The 25,512-nt window shown below is 33.4% G+C and overlaps 1 protein-coding gene across 6 annotated transcripts in view; it reads right to left on the bottom strand.

The window, feature by feature from the left end:
- Positions 1–25,286, bottom strand: part of LOC138318491 (ephrin type-A receptor 4-A-like) — a 120,171-nt gene extending 94,885 nt beyond the window's left edge. For 5 of the 6 annotated variants that reach the window (XM_069260919.1, XM_069260900.1, XM_069260936.1 and 2 more), the window contains exon 1: positions 24,635–25,286. In XM_069260919.1, the coding sequence (XP_069117020.1) occupies positions 24,635–24,722 (88 nt within the window). In that variant the 5' untranslated portion in view covers positions 24,723–25,286. The remainder of the gene's footprint in view (positions 1–24,634) is intronic. The other variant, XM_069260928.1, reaches the window with a different exon arrangement.
- Positions 25,287–25,512: the final 226 nt, after the last annotated feature.

The following is a 25,512-nucleotide window of genomic DNA, read 5'->3' as shown; positions in this document are numbered from 1 at the left end:
GATGGTTGTGATATATTGATAAATATCGCTACTTTGTCACTGGATATAAATCCACTACAATGGCTACTTGCAATTCACATTTCCACTCGTCTACAACATTTTCATCACGCGGTTCCAGAGCTTGGAAATTCTCAATCGTTGATTCCTTGTGGAGAAGTTAGAATATACATGATCGAAATCCATCACAATATCTGTCTAGTCCTTATAGGGTTGATTCCTAACAGAAACCAGTAAAATCAACATCGAGCCAAAGAAGCTATCGTTAACATATCCCTTATGACTTTTTACAACTTTCCATAATTTACTACCGCGGATTTCTCTACAACACCTTCAGATAACGACCCTGGGAATACAGTAAACCAAAATAATTAGCTTGGAATACAACCATAAAAAAAACCTTTCCTTTACAACATTTTTATCTTCCCTTCCGAAAATGTGTGAATCAAATTGGAGTTGACATATAGAGATATAAGTTTATAGCCAGAAAACTGTATAGTTTCTCCTTGATAGTATCAGTATTCTCAAATACTCTCCACGCAAGTCATCCCTAATACCCAGCAATAAACAAAGAATTTTATCTCTGTTTCAAAAAAATATTGGAATAGACATCCGGCACTTGCAGCTGATTTTAATTTTTTTTTCAAACCTGATGACCTCAATTTCACTTATAAAACACAAGTGCTTCTCAAATTTGGGCAATTGATATGGCAGGACATATTTGCAAATAAGCAAATGCGTTGATGCAGTCAAGATTGGAGAAACAGTATTCTAGCTTCTATTATAGAGACAGAAAATACAGCTCGTAAATGTTTTCCAATTGCAATCATCAGAATATCTCTGTGGAGTGTATTCAGTGCAGTTTATTTCCGAGCTTGCAGATGAAACCCCTTATATCTTTTTATATCAGATTGTCAATTTCTATGTTGTATAAAATGTAGTGTCAGAGTTGGTTTTAACACAAAGATGGAAGATTATGTCAAATTTGATATTGTGAAAGAAGACATGGCCGGCTAAATGACTCATTTTAGTTAAAGAATGCTACAGTATTTATCAAATTTCTATCCATTGTTTAACTCAAAACTCTACCCACAAATCTAACTCCTAGATCGTTGGAAAATCTCTTAACATTAAGATCAAGATATTTCATTCTTTATCACATAGAAATAGAATGCGAGAAAAAATGGGATAAAAAATGAAATATTGTCAATACATGCTGATAATGCATAATCACGAACATTTCATCAGAACAAAATCAATTTTTGGCAGAAATAAATGGCCAAGTTGAATATTCCCTAGTTGAAGAGTCAAATAAAACGTCATATCACTCTATTTTGTTGTACTTGCCATGTTCAAAATCATGGCAAAAAAATCAATTTCCTGTTTCGTAGAGTTTAATAGGATCAAAATTGAATTATCGTACATCCTTGCAAAAAAAATTCTTCTTTGTCTACTTTTTGCAATTTTACTGAATATCCCTTGTAAAAAAAGTTCACTTTCTAAATGTCCCTAATAAAAACAAATTGTATCAATTGGAAGAGAATAGCGAATAAAGAAATCTGGATTATTCTACCATCCTACCTAGTAGTGTAAAGTGTTTGCTGTGGAAAGATAGAATTAAGGTCTTATCCATTGTTTGTTTCGAAATCTTGGGATCTTCAGTATAGCAACAGCATTGAGAACATTTCCAGGTGATGTTGAGTGGCTGAGCTATTTTCCACAAGCCTAGCTATAGACGAACATCATCCCTTGGTATCAAGACTTCATTGTAGAATAAAGCAAAATATCCCTCATATCCCCATGATAAAAAATATTGGCAAAAAAGAGAGGCACTTCAAACTTGACACTGTCAGTATGGAATGATTTAATTTTCTCCCCAACCTCTTACAACATCGAAAATAATTCTGTGTTGGACCTGCGAACAAAATTGAAAATTGGCCGACTTGACAGCTGATAAAAAGGAATGAATTTTCCCTCGAAACATGTCAGGCAACAAGTGATTAATATTCATTGTATGGAAGGTCGGTGCAACGAGGTTGCATTAGGGTAGCAACATACACAATGGGGTCACTCTCTAAATTACCGTAAATATCAAATATTTTCATTCATCTATAATGTTGCCAATGTATTTTTTTCATTAATTTTTATTATCCACAAATTAAGTTAATTACGTCCATTTTTCATATTCATTCATTATATTGCAATGTATTTCCAGTCATTTTAAATTCCACACATGAAGTTAAATTCTACATTTGTTTTTGAAATATCTATGTAGCACTGTTTAGCTATATGCAATACAACCGCTCTATAGTTTTGGGCAATACATGATTATCTCCCCTTCATTTAAATTTAAGCAAAACCAACCCAAGAGACTAAGATCATTACCGTAAGTTTAATTTCATTTTGTAATTTTGTAATTCTTTAGACAAACCTGGGTCCATCCACTCTAAATCTCTTAATCTCTCTAAACCATATTTTCATAAATTCAAGACAGCAAAAATGGTGGATATTTACTTCCCTTGTGGGAATTCTCCCGGACTGAAGGGTCACGGGAAATTAACTTGACAGATAAAGCACCTTTTAAATATTGATATATAACCTCAATTTACCCTGTCCACTATGAGCTCAAATAACAATGATTAATTAATTACCTGTAACAAATGTTCTGGAGCTTTCAGGTAAAACTCATTTCGTCCACATCCACACAAATTGTATGACCACCCCAGTTGACCAGAAATTAATACACAGACCATATGGTGGGCTATCATGTATCGAGTAAAAAATACATGTTGGAGTTGTCAAAGAATATGAAAACCTGGATAGATTACAACAGAGATAAAACAGTTCCGTGCAATTTCACACATCAATTTAGTGTAGCAGAAATTTCTTCATGTTGAGAAAAAAATTATGCATCATGAAAGAACACTGTATTCTTAATCACACTTTGAAATAATTCAAATACACCGTAATCATAAAATAATTTTGAGTAAAAAAAAAAAGTTTTTAGTCAATCCATCCTTCTATGGATTATGAGGGTATGAAAATTGCCTCCCCCTCTTTTCCTTTTTTTTTTTTTTTTTTTTTGAAATTTTCCTCTGTTTTTCCTCCAATTAACCTGATATAAAATATGGATATTACACAGGAAATGTTTACAAAAACAAAAAAAAGAGAAAAATTACTGCAGAAGAAAGAAAACAGAAATGACATTAATGTAACTGAAAGAATATTTGCCAAAAAAAAACTAGGTATTTCTATTAAGTATTTTTTTCCATAATCTTTCAATTCTGACAATAATACGGGCTCACTTGATCTCTACCAAAAGGTTAATGTTGAAAAAGTGCCATATCTGGTGAAACATCCGGGCCTTGCAAGTGATTGGCAACTTACGGCATTTACAACAGTATGAACGACACAATTAATCACACAACACCCTCGTGCACATACTTCATAGCCCAATAAAACATACAAGGTGGGTTTTTTGAGGTTCGTTTCCCCATGAATACATCATCATTAAATTTGAAATTAACTACAAGATCCTGTATAAGTTTGCCTTGTGTTGTTGGTTCAAAACTTCAACATCCAAAATTGGAATATAAAACAAGGACAAATTAATGACAAAGTTATAACTAAAGTACAGATTTATTTCTGATTTCATTACAACTAGGCCAGGGTTAATTACATATTGATTACAGACAATGAAGTATGCATCATACAAAGAGGATCAAGTTACGATTTTAAACATAGTTTATGTTTGTTTCATCTTGCTTGGCCTTTGTTTGTCGACACAATAAGAGTTTTCAACGAGGACCCAACAATAAATCTAGGTTTTACTTGGTGTGAAACATGCTTGGTTATACCTCCAATAGCGATGCCTGAATAAATATTTGATGTCGCTCCAACATTGTACCAGGTTTCAATCAGGGGGATGTACTAGGGCCGGTGTTATTAGCACATAAATAGGGAAACAACCTTCACTCACTCTCCATAATAAAAATATAAGGTGCAATCCACCATATATTAACACGCAAAACCATTTCTAAGTATTTACAGATATAACTGTCCCACTGAAATGCGAACAATTCAAACTATTAATACTTTGATTTTTTATCAAAGGGTAGACTTTCTGAATTATAGTCTTGGCTAAACACAAAACCGAATAAAAACATCATCAATTTTAAATAGAAATAATATTGAAAAATTTGAAAAAGAAGAATATTAAGTAGAATTTGGAATCAAGGCTCATCTTGGTACTTTCTAAACAATAGGAACAAAGTGTGTATGAAACATTAGATAATCTTGCAAATTGCATTTCATTATTCTGGTCATCACTTTGTTTGTTCGTTCAGGTCAACACACTTTTATTTTGAGGTCTGGTTAAATCATTTTGGTGTAATTTGGAGAAAAATGCTTTGGTCCACAGACAATTACAGTAAATCTACTTGTACAACTGTATACAGAGGAGGTGACTGCAAGCATTATAATTAATTTTAATGATAAATTGTTTCTGACAGGCTGTCTACAACATTAATTCCCTCACAAATATTTATGCAGATGAAGTGTTATAAATATCGCATATAACACTTGTCTGACCAGAGGTGTCACATGTCGTATGCAAATAAGGAATTTCATGATTTTTGGGATGTGTTTTGGAATGTAAAGAAAAACCTGAGAGAGAGAAAATACAATAGAATTCCAACATACCAACTGAATATTTTTTAATAAACAATTTTGTATTGAAATAAAAAAAATAATTTATAATTGTTTACAAATTAATTAAGCAAGGAATATGTGGCCAGTTAAAGAATTTATGTTTTCATTACTATAAGACAATTTAATCATATGAATTAATCCCATGACTCCCAATCGAGTAAATGACCTTGAAATGACCTTGACCAAATTAATAGATATTTAACCTCTAATGCTTTTATTATTTCCATTTATGATAATTTGCCTTCAAATGAAAACAACATCTCCTAAATAACGGTACAGATGTCTACACAGTTCATAAATTCTGTACTCGTTACTTTCTATACGTTATTCTGTCCTTTTTTTCATTCCCCTGATGATTTTACATTACCTGTACAAACCTAAGGTAAGTAATTTTCTAATACAGAAAAATCGTGACATTCTCGTCACTCGATTTGTCATTAAATGTCACTGTTCTTACTAGTAATTTATCAAATGTCCCAGATTTCTAACATTTCCTCAAATATAACTCCTGGTTTAAATATCACCCCTCAAAGCTCATTTAATAACCATTTATATGTCTGCAATCGAAGAAATTAAGTTCTATAACAATTTTAATATAAAGAGCACTAACTAGATTTAAGTCTGTGAGTCTGAAATATATCTTTATAAATTCTTTATATAAAACACAAACATTTTGTGGTCGAAAATTTTATGCTTACACACTTTAATATTCAAACTTGGGGGTAGACAATTTGGTACTAAGAAATGAGGGAACTGTACTAGTAGTTAACATTATATGTAATAGTAATGATATATAAGGGTTGTTGGAGATATTCAGTCTGTTTATAAATTCTGAGATTATAGCAGCCTTTATCCAACACCATTGTGTATATAAAATCAGTATATTTCACACAGACTTTAAGCCTAAACTTGGGCAGGTTCGTCCATCATACCAGGACAGTGTATTGCTACCACTCCAGGGATTATTTATCTCCTATAAAGGTCATATATATCTCACCTGACTGTCGGCCAGGTGAGAGGGCACCAGGTATATTCAGGTAAACACAGGTAATCACTGTGCTATATAGACCAGGTTATCTGAGCCAGGCTAAACCTCGTTATCAGTCCCCACTGACCACTGTGTAGTATGTCTCCATGACCAGGTATGATGATGTCCAGTACAGGTAATTATATAATATACAGGTAGTAGCACTGACCATGGTTTACACCCCCTCCCCTCCATCTCTGCTAATACAGGTACTATATAAGGTGACCATTCAATAGGTAATAAACAAGTACAGATGACCATTACCTGTATATCAGATAAATAGATACTGATGACCTAGGTAGTATAATGATGACCATAGTGTTTACAACCCCTCCCTGGCTTCTCCCATCACTCCCACCCCCTCAGCCTCTCCCCAGCTAATAAGGTAGACAGGTACTGATGACCATTCTCCAATATACAAGTGAAGACTGATGACCATTGTCTATATGTCTATACCTCAGGTAACACATGTACTGACCACTACAATTCACAGGTGATATGATACACAGGTGTTCCTCATGACCCAGATACAGATACATAGTTACTGATAGTCACTGTGTGGTCAAGCACAGAAGCAATCATCAAATCAGACACACCTGCCTCGGGTTACAGTTTATCTGAACAAACTTTCTACAACAGAATTTAATGAAAAATAAATATTCAGTTAAAATAATGGGATACATATTATCTTTTGCATTGTTTTTTAATTTATGAAAGGTGCATGGAGGTGTCACACATGTTTAAGACGGACTAAAATTAGGTTCATTTTTATCAAACTTTAAATGATCTTTCGAAGGACTAAAAATAACTTAAAAATGTACATATCATTGACTTAATTCAAAAATATACCTTTATACTGTCAGTATTTAATGGCATTATTCCTTTACGGTTCATTTATTATGAAAATAGTTTTGGATTTTAATCTGCCAAGACTTGGTCCAGATAATTATAAGTGTAGAAGAAAGTTTGATTAGCTCTACCAGCTAGTGCCTGTGTCACGATATATTGGAACATAACTGCACTATTATATAGGTACACCATTCCTTAGATCATCTCAAATTTCAGTCCATAATTGTATGAATTCTTAATATCTGATTCTGCATGTCATCGTTAGAATGTACTATGTGCAACAGCTTTTTAAAGATAATTATCAAAGTACTTTTTTTTCCTTTAGAATATAACGTATATGAACTTTATCAAACTTTCTATACATAATAATTATAAAATTATAACAGTAATAGATTGATAACTATAAAGAGTTTAATGTAAGTATATGTATTCTTATCAAATATTAAATATATTTAGATCAAATTTTCGGAGATAAATGTCAGTAGGCTTGTGTTAAAACCAGTTAATACATTTATGAGATATGATAAATTTTTAATGATCAAAGAGATTATGGGGTATATAACAGGTGACGGGGCTTTGTTGACAGAATCACCTGGTATATATACTACTGATAGAACAGATCCATATCAGCCTTCAGTGTTTACAGTCAAATTTGATAAAATGCCTTAGAGACACCCTCAAACAATGGCCAACTTCAATCTCTTAGATCAGTAAAAATGTCAATCTGATCTCACCTGTTAATTAACACAAATTAACACCTGGCTTCATACCTGTACACAGGTAAGTGTGTGTGACACCATGCTGGGGAAACCACTCCGTATCCTAGCAACCATTATTTTATCTTGATCCTATACTGTCTTTGCTACAGGTAAGATCTATAAATGTCAAGCTGACAGGTCCCCCTCCTTCAGATCACTCTATCTGTTTACCTTATTACTTAATTATCACTGGGCATGTAAACTGAGGAAAAATATTCAGTATCCTATGGCAACTGATATGAGACTTAATACTGTGTTATTTTCTAAAACAGTTTTGAAGACATCAAGGTTCCTTCATGATTTTAAAAGGTACCCTTATTATAACCAAAATGTATTTTTTATGACTAGTATATAGGCAAAGATCAACTTAATTCAAAATATTTCTTCTCTATATGTATGAGAAAATAAGTTCTTGAATTTTGAATCTACAATCACAAATTTTATACACCTGCATGTTTAAACATTATAGTGAAGATTTCTAGTCCTGTTCTGACACATGTATATATATAGGATGTTGTTATAGACTATCTGATTCACTCTCCCCCTGGGGCATGCCAGGTTTGTCATGTGATATGGGAGCCGATAATGATGAGAATCCTTAAGATATATCACTTCCTCTTGGTGCCTTTAGCAGCCAATTGTACCAGTTTGCCTTCATGATTATCATTGCTTGAAGTACATATTATTATTACTTCAAAAAATTAAGCATAAAATGGAAAATAATATGTTTCAATCTACTTCACATGTAGACTTATTAACTAAAATTATATATAACACCACTTTTAACAAGATTACCTCATCAACATCAAATATTTTCTATTATGAAAATAACTTTCTTCCGATTACCTTTGACATTCCAAAGGAAAAAGAAAACAAATTCAGTTCACAAAGCACAGTTGTAGTACACTACAAAAAATCACAACTTACAATCTACAGGTAAATCTCAGGTACACACACACCTTAAGTTATTTACATATCTTTAATTCCGCTAGTAATTAACTAATTACGTAAGCTTTCAAGTTAAATCCATGAAATCGTAAAAAGCCTGACATTTCTGAACACTTTAATTATGAGAGATCTTATCTTTATTTTTTTCTCAACAGGTCGGTAAAATTTGTAGCTGTGTTGTCATTAACAGGTAGAGAGGTATAAATGTACAGTTTTAACCTGTCTCGCACACCTGGGCGTTGTATTTACACCCATTACCGACGATGTGTGTACCATTCCCGAGATGACATACATCCTAAATATCACCATTTATCTACTGAAGCTGATCAAACCAGTCTATTGTAAATCCATACATTTTATATAATAATGCTTTTAGAGGTTTACATGACCAATTACTACCAAATGAAATGTAATAAAAGTCAATCAGAATGTTTCACAAGAACTTTTTAAATGTGAATAGTATTTTTGTAGTTGCTATCAAATTCCGTTATTAAATGTATATATATCTATTTATACTTCTTTTAAAATATTCCAGAATTGTTCATTCCATAATAAGAAATTTTCACTATAAAATGGAGATTAAAGAACCTGTGTGGTAATTAATGCATATATCTGTCAGATTTATTCGCTACCATTAGCCATCTGTTTGACCAGAAATGTTGCTGATTTTTGCTAATCCAACATTTATTCTAGACTATCAATCGATAGAGGACATTATTTCTAATCTAAGAATGTCATGTGCGTATGACATAACCTTTTAGGTCTATATATAAAATAGTATACTGTGAAGAAATTATCATACTTTCGATGATCAGTCCCTTGCAAATAACATGTCTAGAATGAAAACAAAAAAATTTAAAATGAAATAGCTTGTCCATACAGTTCAGATCGAGACAGCTTTAATGTAGATGATATATCAGACATTGATGTTGATGATCAAGTCTTAACATTACCATTAGCCTGTCTCATTTAATCGATGGATTCTGCATGATGCATTTTATAGGCGTTCACCTGAATTTTATCTAAAACCCACACCTGGAAAAACCACACCAACCAGTCATAAAATAGGGATATATCAAATCACAATAAAACACAGAAAACATTAAATACAGGAAAAAAATTAAAACACCTCTCACAATTTTTGTTTGTATTTATGGAAAATGTCAAGATTCCAGATCTTTCTACATAAATTCTGAAGTGAGGTAACATTTAATGTTGAACAATATATCCTGAACTAAAAGCCTGCTTCAATATGTCCTTGATAAAGTGTTGATAAACTCGTAATTAAGATATTTTCACCGCTATCTTTTGATGATCTTCACAAATTAAACCCCTTCAGTGGATGAATTATTGTCAAACTTAACTACCTAACTGTGAAGTGTTTTAATGATCGTTTCCTTTTAATAATCATAATAGAAGAAAATTAGGAAAACACCTCTGGATTCATGCTTTATTTACTGATTTTTTACGAAACTCTTTTAACAATTGGAGTGTTTAAAATTATTAAAATATTTATCAAATTATTCCTTTTAAAATGCTCCTGTTTTTTCCTAAAATGAAATGGTTTGCAAATATGACAGTAAAGAAAGGTCTAAATTCATTTATATTATAAAATACATTTGTATAATATCAACAAGATTGAATTTTATCTGTCCCAAAGTATCTCTTCAATATTTTTAAATCTACAAAAATTTATACATGCATGGTTGAGTATGTTGAAACTTAATTCTCCTAGTTGAAAGCTGTCAAAATAAAATTCACATATAAAGAAATGTGATGGTTCTTGGGCAATAAAATTAGTACTAGTGTAATGTTGTGACTCCAAAAATAACACCAGACATACGTATAAAATGTAAATTGCTATGAATGTTTGTCTTATCGGGGAATATTTCGCAGTAATAAAATCAAACAGCTGATGTTTTTTGGAAGAATATGTGCACTGCAGACATATTTCACAGATAATGTATTCTTGTTAAGTGCTAAGGTCAAGATATTAACAACCGTAAGTTGATACAATCTACCCAAAATTGGAGTAAAATCTCTGATTCTGGGGCAAACTGACTCCCTGTTAAAAGCAAATGACAATTAACTTTGCAGCATTGTAATTATTATTGCCGAAATGTGAATAGGATGCGTTTTAAGGAGACAGAAGTGCAATTATACAGAATGGTCGTAAATTCATACATTATACCTATATAATACTATATATTGCATCAGGTTTTGATGCTTAGAATGTGACAGACATATTAAAGGCTGTTACGAGGATTTTACTCTAGATTTGAAATCTCAATTTTCTATTCAACAAGAAGTTGCAAAATGTGTTTATACCAAGAGTTAAAATCTCCGTTTTCAACATTAAAACATGCATAGTGAACATTAAATCTACGTTAGATGTTATCACCTTACGATTTTTTAGGAGCCATAATAATTCATTTGTTCGCGCCTGACTGGATTTCAATGTAAACGCTGCAATATTAAGACATTTCCAACAGCGATACAGGTGTCGCATTCAAAGCAGAAAAAATCCTTCATGAAGCCATCAGATATGCTTCGACCACTTCGGTATAAGATTAGCCTGCCTCGCTCAGTTGCAGCCAAGCATGTACGTCAAGCCACGCTTGAATGACCTGCTCAACTTTTCCCTTTTGAATACAGCTGAGTTGCCTGCAAACTGGATTACGGACATCAAACACCTTCTCTCAATATTGACGAGTTCCTACCTAGCGCAGAAGTAACATAAAGAAATGGAAATCCCTCTGCCAAAGGGATCAAAATCATCGGGATTCTTCCTTCCCAAGCTTTGATCTTTGACTGTGAAAATACCGTTCAATATTACTCTGTGAGAATAGTAGTTTGGAGGGATTGAAATGAATGTTTATTTAAGGCCATAATCTGGATGAAATCAATATAGATTGAAGACCTTGAAAAATATGTAACTCATTAGGCACGATGTGACATTGGTATAGCCGTTACAACACACGCCCTTACCTAATGATATTGATAGCAGCATGTTCTCCCAGACACTGTTAACCGTTTTTTACGACACTTAAAAGTTCCCTGCAGCAAACAGTTTTGATGAAACTTATCCTAAACGATGTCAATTTTTATGTAATTTTGGTAATATTTTCAAAAAAATCTTTACAGAAAATATTTTTTGCATCACTGCAACCGGTCTATAATTACGGACTTGTTAGCATGCGTAAGCTTATTCTCTGATAGCAATAGGTAGATGAATTCAGAGACATCTCATAAAGATCAATTGCTTTTTTTTTGTATTATCTCATGTTTATGATGGAAAGGAAGCTGTTTAGAAGACTTGTATGACAACTGAAATACTGGAAGCTTCTGAAAATCGCTATTCTTGCTATTCCAAACAACGAAATCCAGTGGATTATTATGTGATGTCAGTGTTGCAGTGCTCGACGCATAATTCTGATGTTTACAGGAAATATTTTAAACTTTAAGGTATCTGTGTTACCATAAATAGCCGAGTCCAGATTAAAAATATTGATGGTTTATCTATCACCATAAAACAACAAACCTGGTTTGAATGTTGGCAGTTGGTTTTTTTATATGTGTAGCAGAAGTAGAAAACAGAATTTTCCATGTTAACTTTTACCCAGACAACACAAAACTGACGCCATGCATCTAGCGCAGTGCCAATTTAACCAAATAGGAAAACAGATATAAACTTAGTCAAGAAATATCTTTCTCAAATCTATTTAATTGCTCTAAATCTTTTTTAACAACTTTAATAAGGTTCTGAAAAATTTGAAATCTTTTTTTTTTTTTTTTTTCATTTTTCTCAGTTTTCTCAAAATTTTCCTATGCCTGGATGGAGAAAGTCCAATGCTTCTACACCCAGTATTATCAGTAACATATAATTTCATTAAGGCGTTTGAGACAAACAAGGATTTGGACAACTTTCAATGCCTAATAGCTATCTAATCCCACTTCCTTATGTTTTTTGTGTAGAAGCCATGTGGCTACAGTCACAATACCAGCTAATGTTTGTTATTATCTTCCACCAACAACCTGCAGATACCATTTGTGCTACGTAAGGGAGGTAATTATCTGGGCTAGGTTTTCAGTCGAGGTGACCCCTATCAAGGGCTCAGATATAATACCCTGGTTTGTGATAAAACAGGTTCCAGGCCAGGGTCTTGTCAGAACCGGGAACTAGTGTAGCTAGTGTAGAAATTTTACTATCTGCATGTGTACAGTCACCTAACTCAAAAACTTATATAACAAACCGAAACAGTGAAACCTTAATTCATGCAAATCATTCAGGGAAAAAAGAAAATATTTTGAAATGTGGTTCAATTATTGAATATCTCTCTATATATCAAGCAGACACATGTTCGTGTTCAAGTGTACACCAACGAATTCACACACTGTATAGGCACCTGCTTTAAGGTGAAGGTCACTGAGGTCAAGGTCAACCTGAATGAACAACTACATTTTTATGACCATAGCTGTGAATCTGGAAGTAGAACAAAACTTCTAGCAATACTTAGTAATTTTGAATGGTCAATATACCCCAGTGTTTCATTATTGTGTTATCAAATCATACACAATGATAAAGAAAAGTGAATATTTCAACACATTTTGCTATTCCTGGAACGGTCTAATTTTATTCCCTGTCCACTAAAGGTTCGTTAAGCTGCAGTTCTACTCCCAACATGTCAAAGATAACTGGTGTATGTGCCAAGTTCTCCTCAGCCTTGGTCCTTAATCTGCTTTTATCCCATTATAGGCTTGCTATTGAGATTGTTTGTACAGGGGGACAATTTAGATAACACTACAAACATACATGTACGTCTATATTTGTGATCACCGATGGGACATCTAGATCTATACCAGTCAGCTGTCTATGTATACAGGCTGAGCAAAAGTAAGGCTGAATATCTCCAAATCTCTGTGAAATCTTTAATGTATTTCATAAACCAGGACCGTCAGTGATGGCCACACACAAATATTCACAAATTAAAATTTACAAGAACACAACCGATGAATGAGAGAATGACAATATGGGCCCTGGAATGATATTTATTTTTATATTGAGAGTACAGTTCTAGTGAACCCTATGAACACATTACCATGACCCAGTTTCAATGATATTTTCCTCAGCAGACTCCTAGAATTGGTATTATCAAGGGGTGTGGTATACACTGTGGGGTTTCCTTAATTTCTGTAAGGTCTTCATATATATAAGAATTTAAGGAAACTTCATACATTTCAAAACTAGCATCACAGTAATCAAGATGACGTCTGCATAGACAGTACAGAGACTTCAGAGAAAAAAAGATGGAATTCTTAGGAGACATGTCGGAAAGAAGACTGAATGCCTATCAAACACTTTGTAAAAAAAGACTGAATGCATCAAAGACACAGTAAATAGAATTAATAAACTCTCCAGAGGTCTCCAGAGATACAAAATACAAAATGTACTTAGAGACACAGGAAAAACCCTCCATATTCACAAGTCTAGTAGTCCATGAAACCGTAAATAATTTATCAAATATCTACATATCTGCCACAAATAGCTGCTAGCGCCTGATTCTATGTAAATTTTAATAGATTATCCGTTATACAAACTACGTGTATAATGAAACGCTGATCCTCAGTATAATACAGTAATCTGTCGAGAGTCACACACAAGTACAGTTAATGCCATTAGTATTACACCATTTCTAAAACGTTAATTGTAATGAAATAATCCCGAAATAATCAAAATTTACCTTTTAACCTTTAGATGTCAAACATTACACATATATACCTACTACAAATTACACAATCTTTTGGAGTCATAACATTAATACTATAAGTATTACGCCATTTTAAATCCTAATCTTAATAACATAATCCATTCTAAGGACAACTCTGCCTTTAGGTATAATATATACATACTTATATCTATAGTACAAGACCACTATCAAAGAGTAGTACACACAAAATCAGACTGGCTGCCATCTTAAGTCACCCATTAATGGTTCCTTGGGGGAAATCTTAATGAGATAATGAATCGTGCCCAACATAATTATATCTTATAATAAAACAGGCGATAGCTTTAATCAGTCAAAATATGATGATGATTTTTCCTTTTCAAGAAATTCTGTTTTTATTACCCAGCGATAGCCGTTGATAACAGAAAACCTACATACATATTTTATTAATATCGTAGATGAACACAACGTTATGTATCAGATAACAGCCGAGCCTCTGCACCACTCCAGCAATGAAGACTTGGAAAGACTTTTCGCGCTGGGAGGTATTCTTGCTTGGTAACTTTCTACGCCATTTTACTCTTTGTCTCTCAGATCTTTCTCTTTAATATACAATTTTATGTATTTTACTTCTGTTCTTTATTTTCTGTACTTGAATTGCACACCATTAACAGCTTGTGAATGATTCAGATGTATAAATAGAAATAAACACGATTCCAATTTCAACTTAAGAGTACAAAATGTTTTTCCTAATAACTCATTGATATGCAAGTTTAATTTGTCATTCGAGAAATCTAAAACTTTTATGTATTATTTTAAATTATCTGTTTCAGCCTTCTATAATAATTTTGATTTTGAATTCAAGTGGGTGGTGGAAATCAGGGGATGGGAGAGGCTAGGGGAAAGAAAATCTTTAAACAAACTGTATAAGGTTTCGTTTCCTCCAAGACGGATTAATAGATTTTGGCAGGTAAAAAGGATGATCAAACAAGAATTATTCTGAGTGAAGTCGGAGTGTTTCACACCAATATGTGTGTTGTGCCGATATATTTAGATCAGACTTATTAGAAATAATACCTTAATGGATAACGAGAATTAGATAAACACCTGTAAAATTTGCACCTGTACGGTGTGGTCACTTCTATAGGTACTACTGACAGTACACCTGGTTCTGTCACAATCGATTCCCAACCTTGTAATCATGGTGTTATTCCAGAGTTCTCCGAGGAACAGTAGTGGCTATTCAAACAGATTCTATATCAAAGGTAAATATTCTATACAAAGGCCCAGCTAGTACAGACTGGTCAGGGTGATGTGAAGGTTTGACCACTGAATGCTAACCACAAAAAGACATGATAATTTGGATTTACCGTTAATTGGATTCACCATTACAAAAGCGTAATAAAACTGCTTTCTTTTAATTGTGTCAACCAGACTCGTCTTTGCAAGAGGTATTAGAATTTGCTTTTGGATTTACCAATACAGAAACACAATAAAACTGTCTTCTATCAATTGTGTCAATCAAGCACACCTTTGTACACAGGTAAATATATGATACAAAGGCTCCATAGAACTGTTCTATTGGTCAAGGCTTCCTTTAGTTCCCTACTGGACAGATCAATTTAAATGCTTGACCACTTACTAACAAGAGACGTAACCTGTTGGGATTTACCATTACAGGGCCATAATAAAACTGCTCTCATTTAATTGTGTCAATCAAGCCCACCTTTGTCCCCAGGTAAATAACGACACTCTCAATAATTATCTCATATCATCAGAAAGTTTATCCCCGGGTCAATACGATTACCCAACATCAGAGGTCAGTTTCTAGGCACCGGTCACTATCGATTAACTCTTCGGTAACTGACTGATGAGCTGATATTTAAATGTATCTAAATATTTGATATTACAGAAATTTGTACACATGTATCCTACTATGTACACTAACAAAGGCCGCATTCCAAACATAGTTAAATATAATGTCCACGTCATATTTGATTTATTGAACAGCTTACATTTAAAATGAAATCAATAGAAGAAAACAAAAAAGAGACAAGCTTTATGCTTAAATCTCAATGCAGGACGCAACGTGAATCCTATGATCTGGTATAAAACAAAATTAAGGTACTGCATACATCTTCTGATCTGAAATCATTATTTTCTTACAGACTTTTTACACTTGACTTGTTATTTTAACTACTCGCTAAATGTGGCTTCATCAATTTTTTCTTAATGTTTAATGTAACAATTATATTCCCTGATATATGGTAATGACTAGGAAACATTGTAAATAAATAAAAGGTTGACAAATTATCCAATCTTGACCACCAATACATTAGAGTAACTGTGTGATGACCAACCCAGCTGTTAAACAAACCCACAACATCTCAATTTAATGGGCAATTTTCACAAGAAAGCTCCCCTGATAATATGGGTCAGTTGGCCGGACAATGAATCTGGCCAAACTGACCAGCATGGCCACAATGGCTTTGCTATCATCACCATCCAGTCCGGCCACAATGGTTTTCCTATCACCACTACTGACCATTCTGGCCACAATGGCTTCTTGGCCTATCATCACCTTAAATTCGGTTTCCTCTTGTCCAGAAATTAGCTACCCCTGCCCTACACTGGTCAGTGAATTGAGTGACCATTACAATAAATGGGGGGACTGACCATAAAGATATCCTAATTACTCCAGCCGAGGAATGCCAGGTAGTACTGACCATGACAATGGGAGGGGGGCAGTCCGAGCATTTTCTATAGAACCATTTGACCACTTGATGCTTGTGTTGTCTGTGGTCCAACAAAAGACACATCTGTCCACTTAAAAGGAAATTTACAGCACACCAACAAGATTTTGATACTAAAGGTGGTAGCTGTCCCCATCGGACAATGACAAATTTATTTAACGAATTAAAATTGAAATCAACACATTTAATTTTTTTATTAACTTACATAGCTACATCCATACGCTTAATTTATTAGAAAATATAGAAAAACTTTTTCACATATAAAGCAATTTCTATTCCTCTATTCCTCTGAATTTGCAAAATGAAAATTGAAAGAACTTTGCTCAATATTATCTGTACTTCTGTGGTTTTAATCACATTAAGGAAATTAAAACAGAACAGATGGAGTCAACGTCTTGATTGAATCAAATAAATATCTTTAAAATATAGTCTTTAGATGATTTAAGATTTAAAATGATTTATTTAAGCTTGTTTTTATTTCATTTGGAATATGGAACTTATACTTCTATAATAAAGACACCAAAGTAAATAGCAAAATAATCATATCAGATTTCTTAATTTGGAATCTATGCTGTAATCAAAACATCAAATATGTGTAATATTGAATTCCGAATCTGGTCGAAGTTTGTTAACATATTTTCCGTGATCAAAGTCCCACAATACACATATCAATACTCTAAATAGATTGTAATTTCATCCTGATTTAAGTGCCCAAAGTAATTCAATTAACATCGCCCAGATTAAATTTCCTGTGAAATTGCTCAAGACGATTTTACATTGACGAAATTCTATAGACTTGTATTTCTGTTCTATTGAAAACCGTTTCACCAGATGAAATCTATTTCTTGTTGTTGCCTTGCAAACTGGGACAATGGTTGTTTTGGTAGGTCTGACGATCTAGACCTACGATGATACCGACGACTTGGTGTTTAAGATTGCTGTTAGGGGGCACCACTGGTACAATACGCCCCTTGTTCGTGTTGATTTGTATCGGATGGCCGATTCTGCACCCACAAAGGTATGATAGCTTCAAATTGTCTGGTCCGTTAGAGAATATAATCACTATTATTACCCAAAATACGGCTAGTACTATTCATTTTAAGAAAAACCATAAAAAAATCTTTACATATGGCTACCGTTACAGTCTACCGACTGGTACTTTTCATTTTTGAGGCAAGCCTTTTCACTACTTTTGTATATCATTTAATGACAAGAATGTCCCCTTTCATTTTTTATCTAAAACAGCACCTAAAAATTGGTGCTGATTCATAAAACATTACGCACAGGACAAACTTCAGTGACTTTTAATCACACACTTTTTCATCAATAATTAAAGTGTAGATCAATGTAAGTTATACTACTGAATAATACGTAACCTAAAACCATCAAGACTACAGCCCATTTAAAAACATGTGGCCAAAGAAAAAATGTAAACTTTTCGAGGTCAGGGAGTACTGTAATTGAAATACTCAGGCCATTAACTTCTTTTTTTTATTTTCACTTTAAAAATAGATCTTAAATGTTCAACCTTTCCTTAAGATAGCTAGTAGTAAGCTGGCGGTAAAATAACACATATAATATATATGCCAGCTGTGATCTAATACATTTTTTAGCCGAAGTAAAGATTAAAAGCAGCATATGTTTGCACTTATTACGTGCATGCTTATTGCATTAAAATATATGTCATAAGCAATTATTTTGCTTAATTTGTTTCCGTTGCATGATGACAAATATTTCAAGCGATTAATGATGCTGGAACTACAGCCAAATTCATTTGAAGCAGAATAATGAAATTCATCTGGTAAATTCATTGTCTTATATCATTTAAAACATAAAATGTACATTTATGTAATAAACCTATTCTTCTGCTAACAAATATTGTTACGTAATAATTACGATTGTTTGCTAGCTCTATCACAGAGTCTCAGCTGGCTCCAAACTTATTTACCGATGTAGTATACTATTAATTCTGTAACATGGCCACCATCAATCACTAAAAGTCTTCAACATTCTGATTTATAAACCATTCTGGTATATATCCATCACAAAACCATAAAGGCAGGCTATCCAACAGAAAATTACTTTCGAGGCCAACAAATAATTCAATTCTAGAAACAGATTTGCTATTCATCATACATGTACTTCAAAAAAGAACACGTCTACCGAAAAATTCCTTCCTGAATTCTCCCTGTAAATAACAGAATTGACTATTAGAGCGTATACTTGACTTATGTTCCGATAATATTACATCTGGTAAAAATGGTCCGTTGTAATGGCAACAGAAAAACAAACTTCAGAGGGATGTTTTCACGGTCTAGGGAATGCAGTGAAATTGCTTATGTAAGACAACGCTGAACTCCCTAGTGGTTTATGCACGTGCAAATCAAGAGCAACGCCACAGCGCAGTGTAAGAGTACGAGAGAGGAATATATCGGAATCCTTCACATATCTCCAGATGGTTTATCCAGCCAAGTTATGTGTCACAACGAGGGGCCATCAAACCTATACTGCACTCGTCGTAGGAAACGTTATATCTCCTACGACTACCTCCCATTGACTAACGTCCATGGTTTCTTCTCTTAAAAACAGAAGGCGATATCCACAACAACTTCTACAGTTAATGCTTCTAAAACATAATATATTTCCCTATCACTACATTAACTACGTTATGTGGATACCGATAGATATATATACGAATTGCGACGATAGTGGAAATGATGTAATTGAGTAATCATGATAGTGGCACCTGCGATGTAGATGGAGAGCACAAATAAAGGAATGACGATGACAACCGAGAATGCAACGTTCCATTGAATCATGGCGTCGAAGGCGCATAATTTACACTCGGCCATAATTACAATGATTACTGCAGTGGAAAAAATTAACAACCGTAATTATAGGGTCCATAGAGAGACGATTTCAGGTGCAATTTTATGAAATATTTCCAAGTAATTAATACTAGATGCTTTTTTTTTTGGGGGGGGGGGGGCAGGGGATATTTATTTCGCTTCAAACTAAAATTTCATCTTGTTTTTTCTTCAATTTCATGAAAATCAAGTTGCAAAAACGTTAATTGTTGTAAAATCTACTTCATGTTTGACCCTGGAGTTCATTTTAATACTTAACCATGAACGTTTTTTTGTTTCAGAAAAATTGAGCTTTGATCTTTTTGGATAAATTAAACAAATTCGTAAAACTCACAGACTATGGCCACTTGAAGATCCTCCTCAAATAACATGATTTTTATCATAACTTCCTCAAATAACATGATTTTTATCATAACACATAAAGATTCTCATATAATCTTGATCCAGAATGTTAAAAAAATAATTTCTAACCAATTTAAGTAGGATCATGGAGATTTGGTCGGTAGTTAACTGTACATAAAACCAATTACAACATTTATAAATGTGGAGCCGTAGTTAGCACTAATAACAAACACTGGACAGTAAGGGGATCGTGTTTTAAAACCATCTGAATATAAGCTAACTTTATAGCTAGATCCCGGAAGTCAGATCAACAGCTTCATGTTCGTTTTGACATTACTAATCCTATGCCCTTCCAATAAACAAAATAGCTTGTAAACATTGTAAATCCTCCATCTCTCCTAATTACAGCTGCTTTATTTTCGTAAATATCACAAATTTTATATCTCAAAAACTACTAAGGATATTAGTTCTGTAAATATTGTCAGTCCTATGTGCCCCAAATTCCTATCAGAGTCGAGCAATTATCAGGAGTTACATGGGTTTTTCCAGCCTGGCTGTGCAGTACCATTACTGGTATGGCTATGTATACCCTGTGCATATATATATGCTTATGAACATTATTTTTTTGTTTATCGGAAGTCACCCAAAACCGCATACAAGTACAATTACTATTAATTTTTTCTTTGTCACACAAAATAATTTTGTCCCTTTTCACATGACGACCAATACCACTCGCTACATAATTACAGCTAAACTCCAATCACCCTTTCCAGACTGCTAGATTAACATCCCAATCTCCATAATTACAAACCATACCTCGTCTGTGTCTATACCGCTAATTATTAAGCCCGCTAATCACTGCCCAGTGTTTGCAATCAATTTACATAGATATGTCTACATGTGCTAGGCACCACAGATACACATATTCCCTTGGTTACAGTGAATGAATCATAACATTATCGCAGCTAGCGTAAGAATTGGCCTTTCCAACAGGAAATTTAGAGAGGACACAGACGAGACTGTTTTAAAAGCATTTGTTAATTGTATGAAAATAGGTTAAAAATCTATACTAACATTTCATAATTTAGTAAATTTTGGTCCATTCTTTTTAAAGGACAAGATGGCTGCCGTTTTTTGCATTGTTTACTACTATACATTCAAATTCCATCAAAACAATTTCTTTGCAATTTATTTTTTGTCTCCATTTTTGTAGATTTTTTCAGATTTATTTCTCTCCTGCATGTCTAAAGTCTTTCGGGAGTGAATCTATTTCACAATTTTGATGGGACTTTTAATTTTCTTTAGGATTAAAAAATAAATTGAATCGCAGGCCCATTACGTATTAGCCTTCTGAAGTAAACTCCCACTGGGAAACTTGTGTACAATATCCTGTGTAATATATATATGATTCAAAATTCAGTTATTCTACATTTACTTTCCAAAATAATCTTGCAGGGGATGTTATCCCTAGCAACATCCAGATATATATCCATGGAAATCGAAGCCTAATGGCTTATAGGACCGTTCCATTTAGTAATTACACAGATAAACTAGGCCATCCCTCCATGTCCAAGTGGTATCCCCTATTAGAGTCCTTAGGCCGACCTGTATTGTGAGGTCTACGATAACAATCCAACACATACATTAATCTCTAGGCACTTCTGTACAAATCCATCCAGTCCGGAGTGAGAAAGGGCTCAAGGGCACTTCCTTATTTTTCAATGGTCACGATAATTATCCACGATATAGCGTTAGACATCCCTTTTGGCACATGGCTGAGAATTGGTTCCTGTTTTCCCAAGTGCTTAAGTCTTTTTATAAGAAAAACACACAAATATTCGAATCCACATCAGAATTGTCAATACTTGTCAATGTTTGTCTGTGGTTTTTACACGTCTTGCACATCACAATGTCCATTGTTTGTTTAACTCGGAGGAAAACGCATTCTGAATATTTCTTTGTATTTGAATAAAATTGGTGAATCCAAATACAATTCAGACATTGTCTAATTCTTTAATTTTTTTTTTCTTTTGCTCTGGATCAGATATCATCACATTCAATTCAGTTTAAATTTGTAGTTCTAAATCCAAGAAAATACTATTTTCTTCATATTAAATAAAGTTCATTGAGTTTTTTTTTTTTTTTTTTTTATCTATTTCCTTTGAGAATTACTTCTGTTTTGTGGGTCAAACACCCACATCTGTTGGAGGTGTGAATTTGAGTTTGGTGGAAACAGTTTCCTATGATCTATCTCCTATGTTTACATACAGCCCCGACTCTGCACTTCAGTCGGATATTGTACCACTTAGAATATTTACAACTACTGTTACCAATCGTAGACCATATCTCAAACATATAAACACTGCCCCTATCAACTTCAAACATTGTTTTTAACAAATCCTGCTATGTTTGTCATTTATACTTGTTCAAATTAAGATAGTAATCATGGCCTCTTTTTTCAGTAAGTCATTTTTTTTTTACATTCATCCCTGTGAAAAAGATTTCTTTTATTTTTACATTTAAGATTTTTTTTTTTTTTTTTTTTTTAAATATTTCATCCACTTCACGGTCCTTACTATAATTTTATATTTTTGTCCACTTCACAAGATTTTGCCCCACGGATGTCTATAAGCACCATGTTTTTACTTTTTATAGCTTCAAGACATTAATATAAAATAGCCATAAAATTTCAACGTTATAACCATCTTACCTTTTTTTTCAATTTTTCATCACTTAACTTATTAAAACTGTACACATTTTTTTTAACATTGCCATACTGTTTAAATGTCAAAAGAAATTAGCCTCCACTTCTGAAATGATCGAGAGTGAAGGAATTTTTCAGCTTGAACTATTTTTTTTAAGTCTGACTTTTATTAGAAATCTTAGATTAAGTGGTTTTGATAGTCATTATGTAAAGGTATTTAATGGATTTTTAAGAACACTGCTCTGCCTCATTAATTTTGTGTTTTCCCTTTAGATGAGGGTGACACGTGATTTATCATCTTTGATTTGAGGAGCCCACGCTCCAATGAGAAAGTTTCTCCTCCAGAACCCGAACTTCAGAACATGTGGCCGGTTTTGTTAGCTTATGAAAAATCATGCTATTTAAACATAATAAACATTAAATCAAAATAAACTTTTTTAACAATGGAATGATTTCTGATAAAATTTTGCCATTTACCCTTAAAATGTCACCACATTAAATGTAACAAGGTCTTTTACCATTTATATACAAATATCATAGTTTACGACTAAAAGTTTAAGTTGAACAGGAAAATGCACCTGGTTTCAAATGATGAATTGAGATTGGAAAAGGCAATATCTGGGGATATGTTACATATCTTTTCAATCGGAGATGAAAGTGGACTAGATTACCTGGATGTACAGGTAAAAAGTATTACACTACACAAGAGGTGTTACATTACATGACATTATACTAATTTCAGTAATCTAAAATTACAAGTTAATTATTTGGTCAAAACCAAACATTGAAATAAATAAATAGAACATAATTTTCTAACCTTCTTACTCATTCAAAGTGGATATTTTAAAAAAAATTAAGACAATATTTCAAATAAATAATATAATATGTTTGTGATGGCCACATTTACATAAATTACATAACTGTCCTTATAATTTCAAAGAGTTTTTGCTGTTATTATTTTATTTTTATCTAATAATTCTTGTAACTCAAAAATTTTAAGTGTAGATAAAAAATTGGAGTACTATAAAATTTGTATATAAATATTTTCATATATTTTTTACAAAGAAAATGTAACGAATATAAAGAAAGTATGAACACAAAACTAATAGATGTGTTGATCTAACAATAAAGGAAAATTCATAATGAATAATTTTGATATGTCTCAGATCAAATATTGTATCGAAACACAACGATAAAGAAATTTATTGAGAAATCTATTTTTCATAGTTAACCTATAGACAGGTGCAATGAAAAGCGACAACTTTTCACCAAGATTAATAAAAGAACCGAATAGAACCACACAGCAGAGTTCTAAACAGACTATAACCAATCTGTGGAAATCCAATCAACAAATACTAGCAAAACCTGACAGACATTGTCAAAACATTTCAGGGGCTACCTCGCTCCGTTAAATCTCAAAACGGGGATTAAACAGAGATACTTAGAGGGTCAATTTCTCTACCTGGGACGAAAGTTTTAACAGGTCACCCTGAGTTTTTATGAGTTATTAAACAACTACAGTGGTGTTATTATTACGTAATCTTTATACATATGTATCAGTTATCATTTTCATCAAACCTATCTAAAAATTAATTAAAATGAGATAGGAACAACAAATCTGTATGCTTAGATGAAATTAGAAAGTTTACTAATACGGGGAATGTCTAAAGTTTAGTGTTACATTGAAGTCAGGCTGACGAAAACAAAACTGACAGTCACCGCCATTAATTTGACCTATAAACTACGATTTATAAACCCTTCCAAACAATCTGTGTGAACTTTTCGTCCCTCGAGTTGACAGTAACTAAATGAGTTAGCTTGCTAAGATAGCAGGACAGCAGGTGCGCTCAGATATCAACATTGGCAAAATAACTTCACAAAACTCTACGACAGCCACGTATTTCTATCAAAATGAACATGTCGTTCAAACAGAATGAAAACAAACGTTCTTACCTTCTCTTGCACAAATTACGACAGTTGTAAACGAGCTTGAAAACAGTATAATTGGAGCCCATATCCCGCTCCACCAGCCTTTCGCCATGTTTTTTCACTTTCTGTTACAATAACTCCCGGCGCATGCGTTGTAGCAGCAGTGAATAATTAAAGAGATTTTTCCACTTTGAAGTCTGCTGCAGTTGATATTAAGCAGGCTACTGTATTTTCACGGTGAATAACTATCGTTTCTACATCAGAATTAAGCCACTGATTACATATGAACTAAAAAATATTTTAATAAATCCCACACAGCTAATGTCGTGCCACTGTTCTAAGACACGTTAGTTTTCATCGGCGATAGTAAACCCCGAGTTGTCTCCCCTTATTCCAAATATTCACAGGTATGTTAGTTGGTATCACGACAAGACTGGAATCAAAAATAAAACTTTTCACTTAAAAAATCGTAGATATAATCCATGCTGGAGATGATAAATGCAATCTTGGCTCGTAAATGAACTGTCAGTCAACCTAAAATACCAATTTTATCCATAGTTTTCATGAAATTCCTGGCTACTCCACTAAAACCCGTCCGCTCGCGTCAAACACCAGCGGACGTATGATACCAATGGTGTAGATTGATTTTCTCGCTTGCCATCACCTCGCGTAGAGACTGGCCGTCAGTCAAACAATACACATGCCTGAAGAATGTCTGGGAACTGCCTCTTGTCCCGAACTGGCTATATTGATAAGTTACCAAGACAGACATACACCGCCTACCTGGTCCAGGTAAAAACAGGTACATATAATTACCTATATTGTTGCAGGTGAAATTATTTATTTCCAGACTTACCTTGGAAAGTAAACTATTTACATAACTTATCAATCGATAAAGACAT

Source organism: Argopecten irradians, chromosome 1 (genome assembly GCF_041381155.1).
Source record: "Argopecten irradians isolate NY chromosome 1, Ai_NY, whole genome shotgun sequence".
NCBI lineage: Eukaryota > Metazoa > Mollusca > Bivalvia > Pectinida > Pectinidae > Argopecten > Argopecten irradians.
This window is presented reverse-complemented; position numbering and strand designations above follow the sequence as displayed.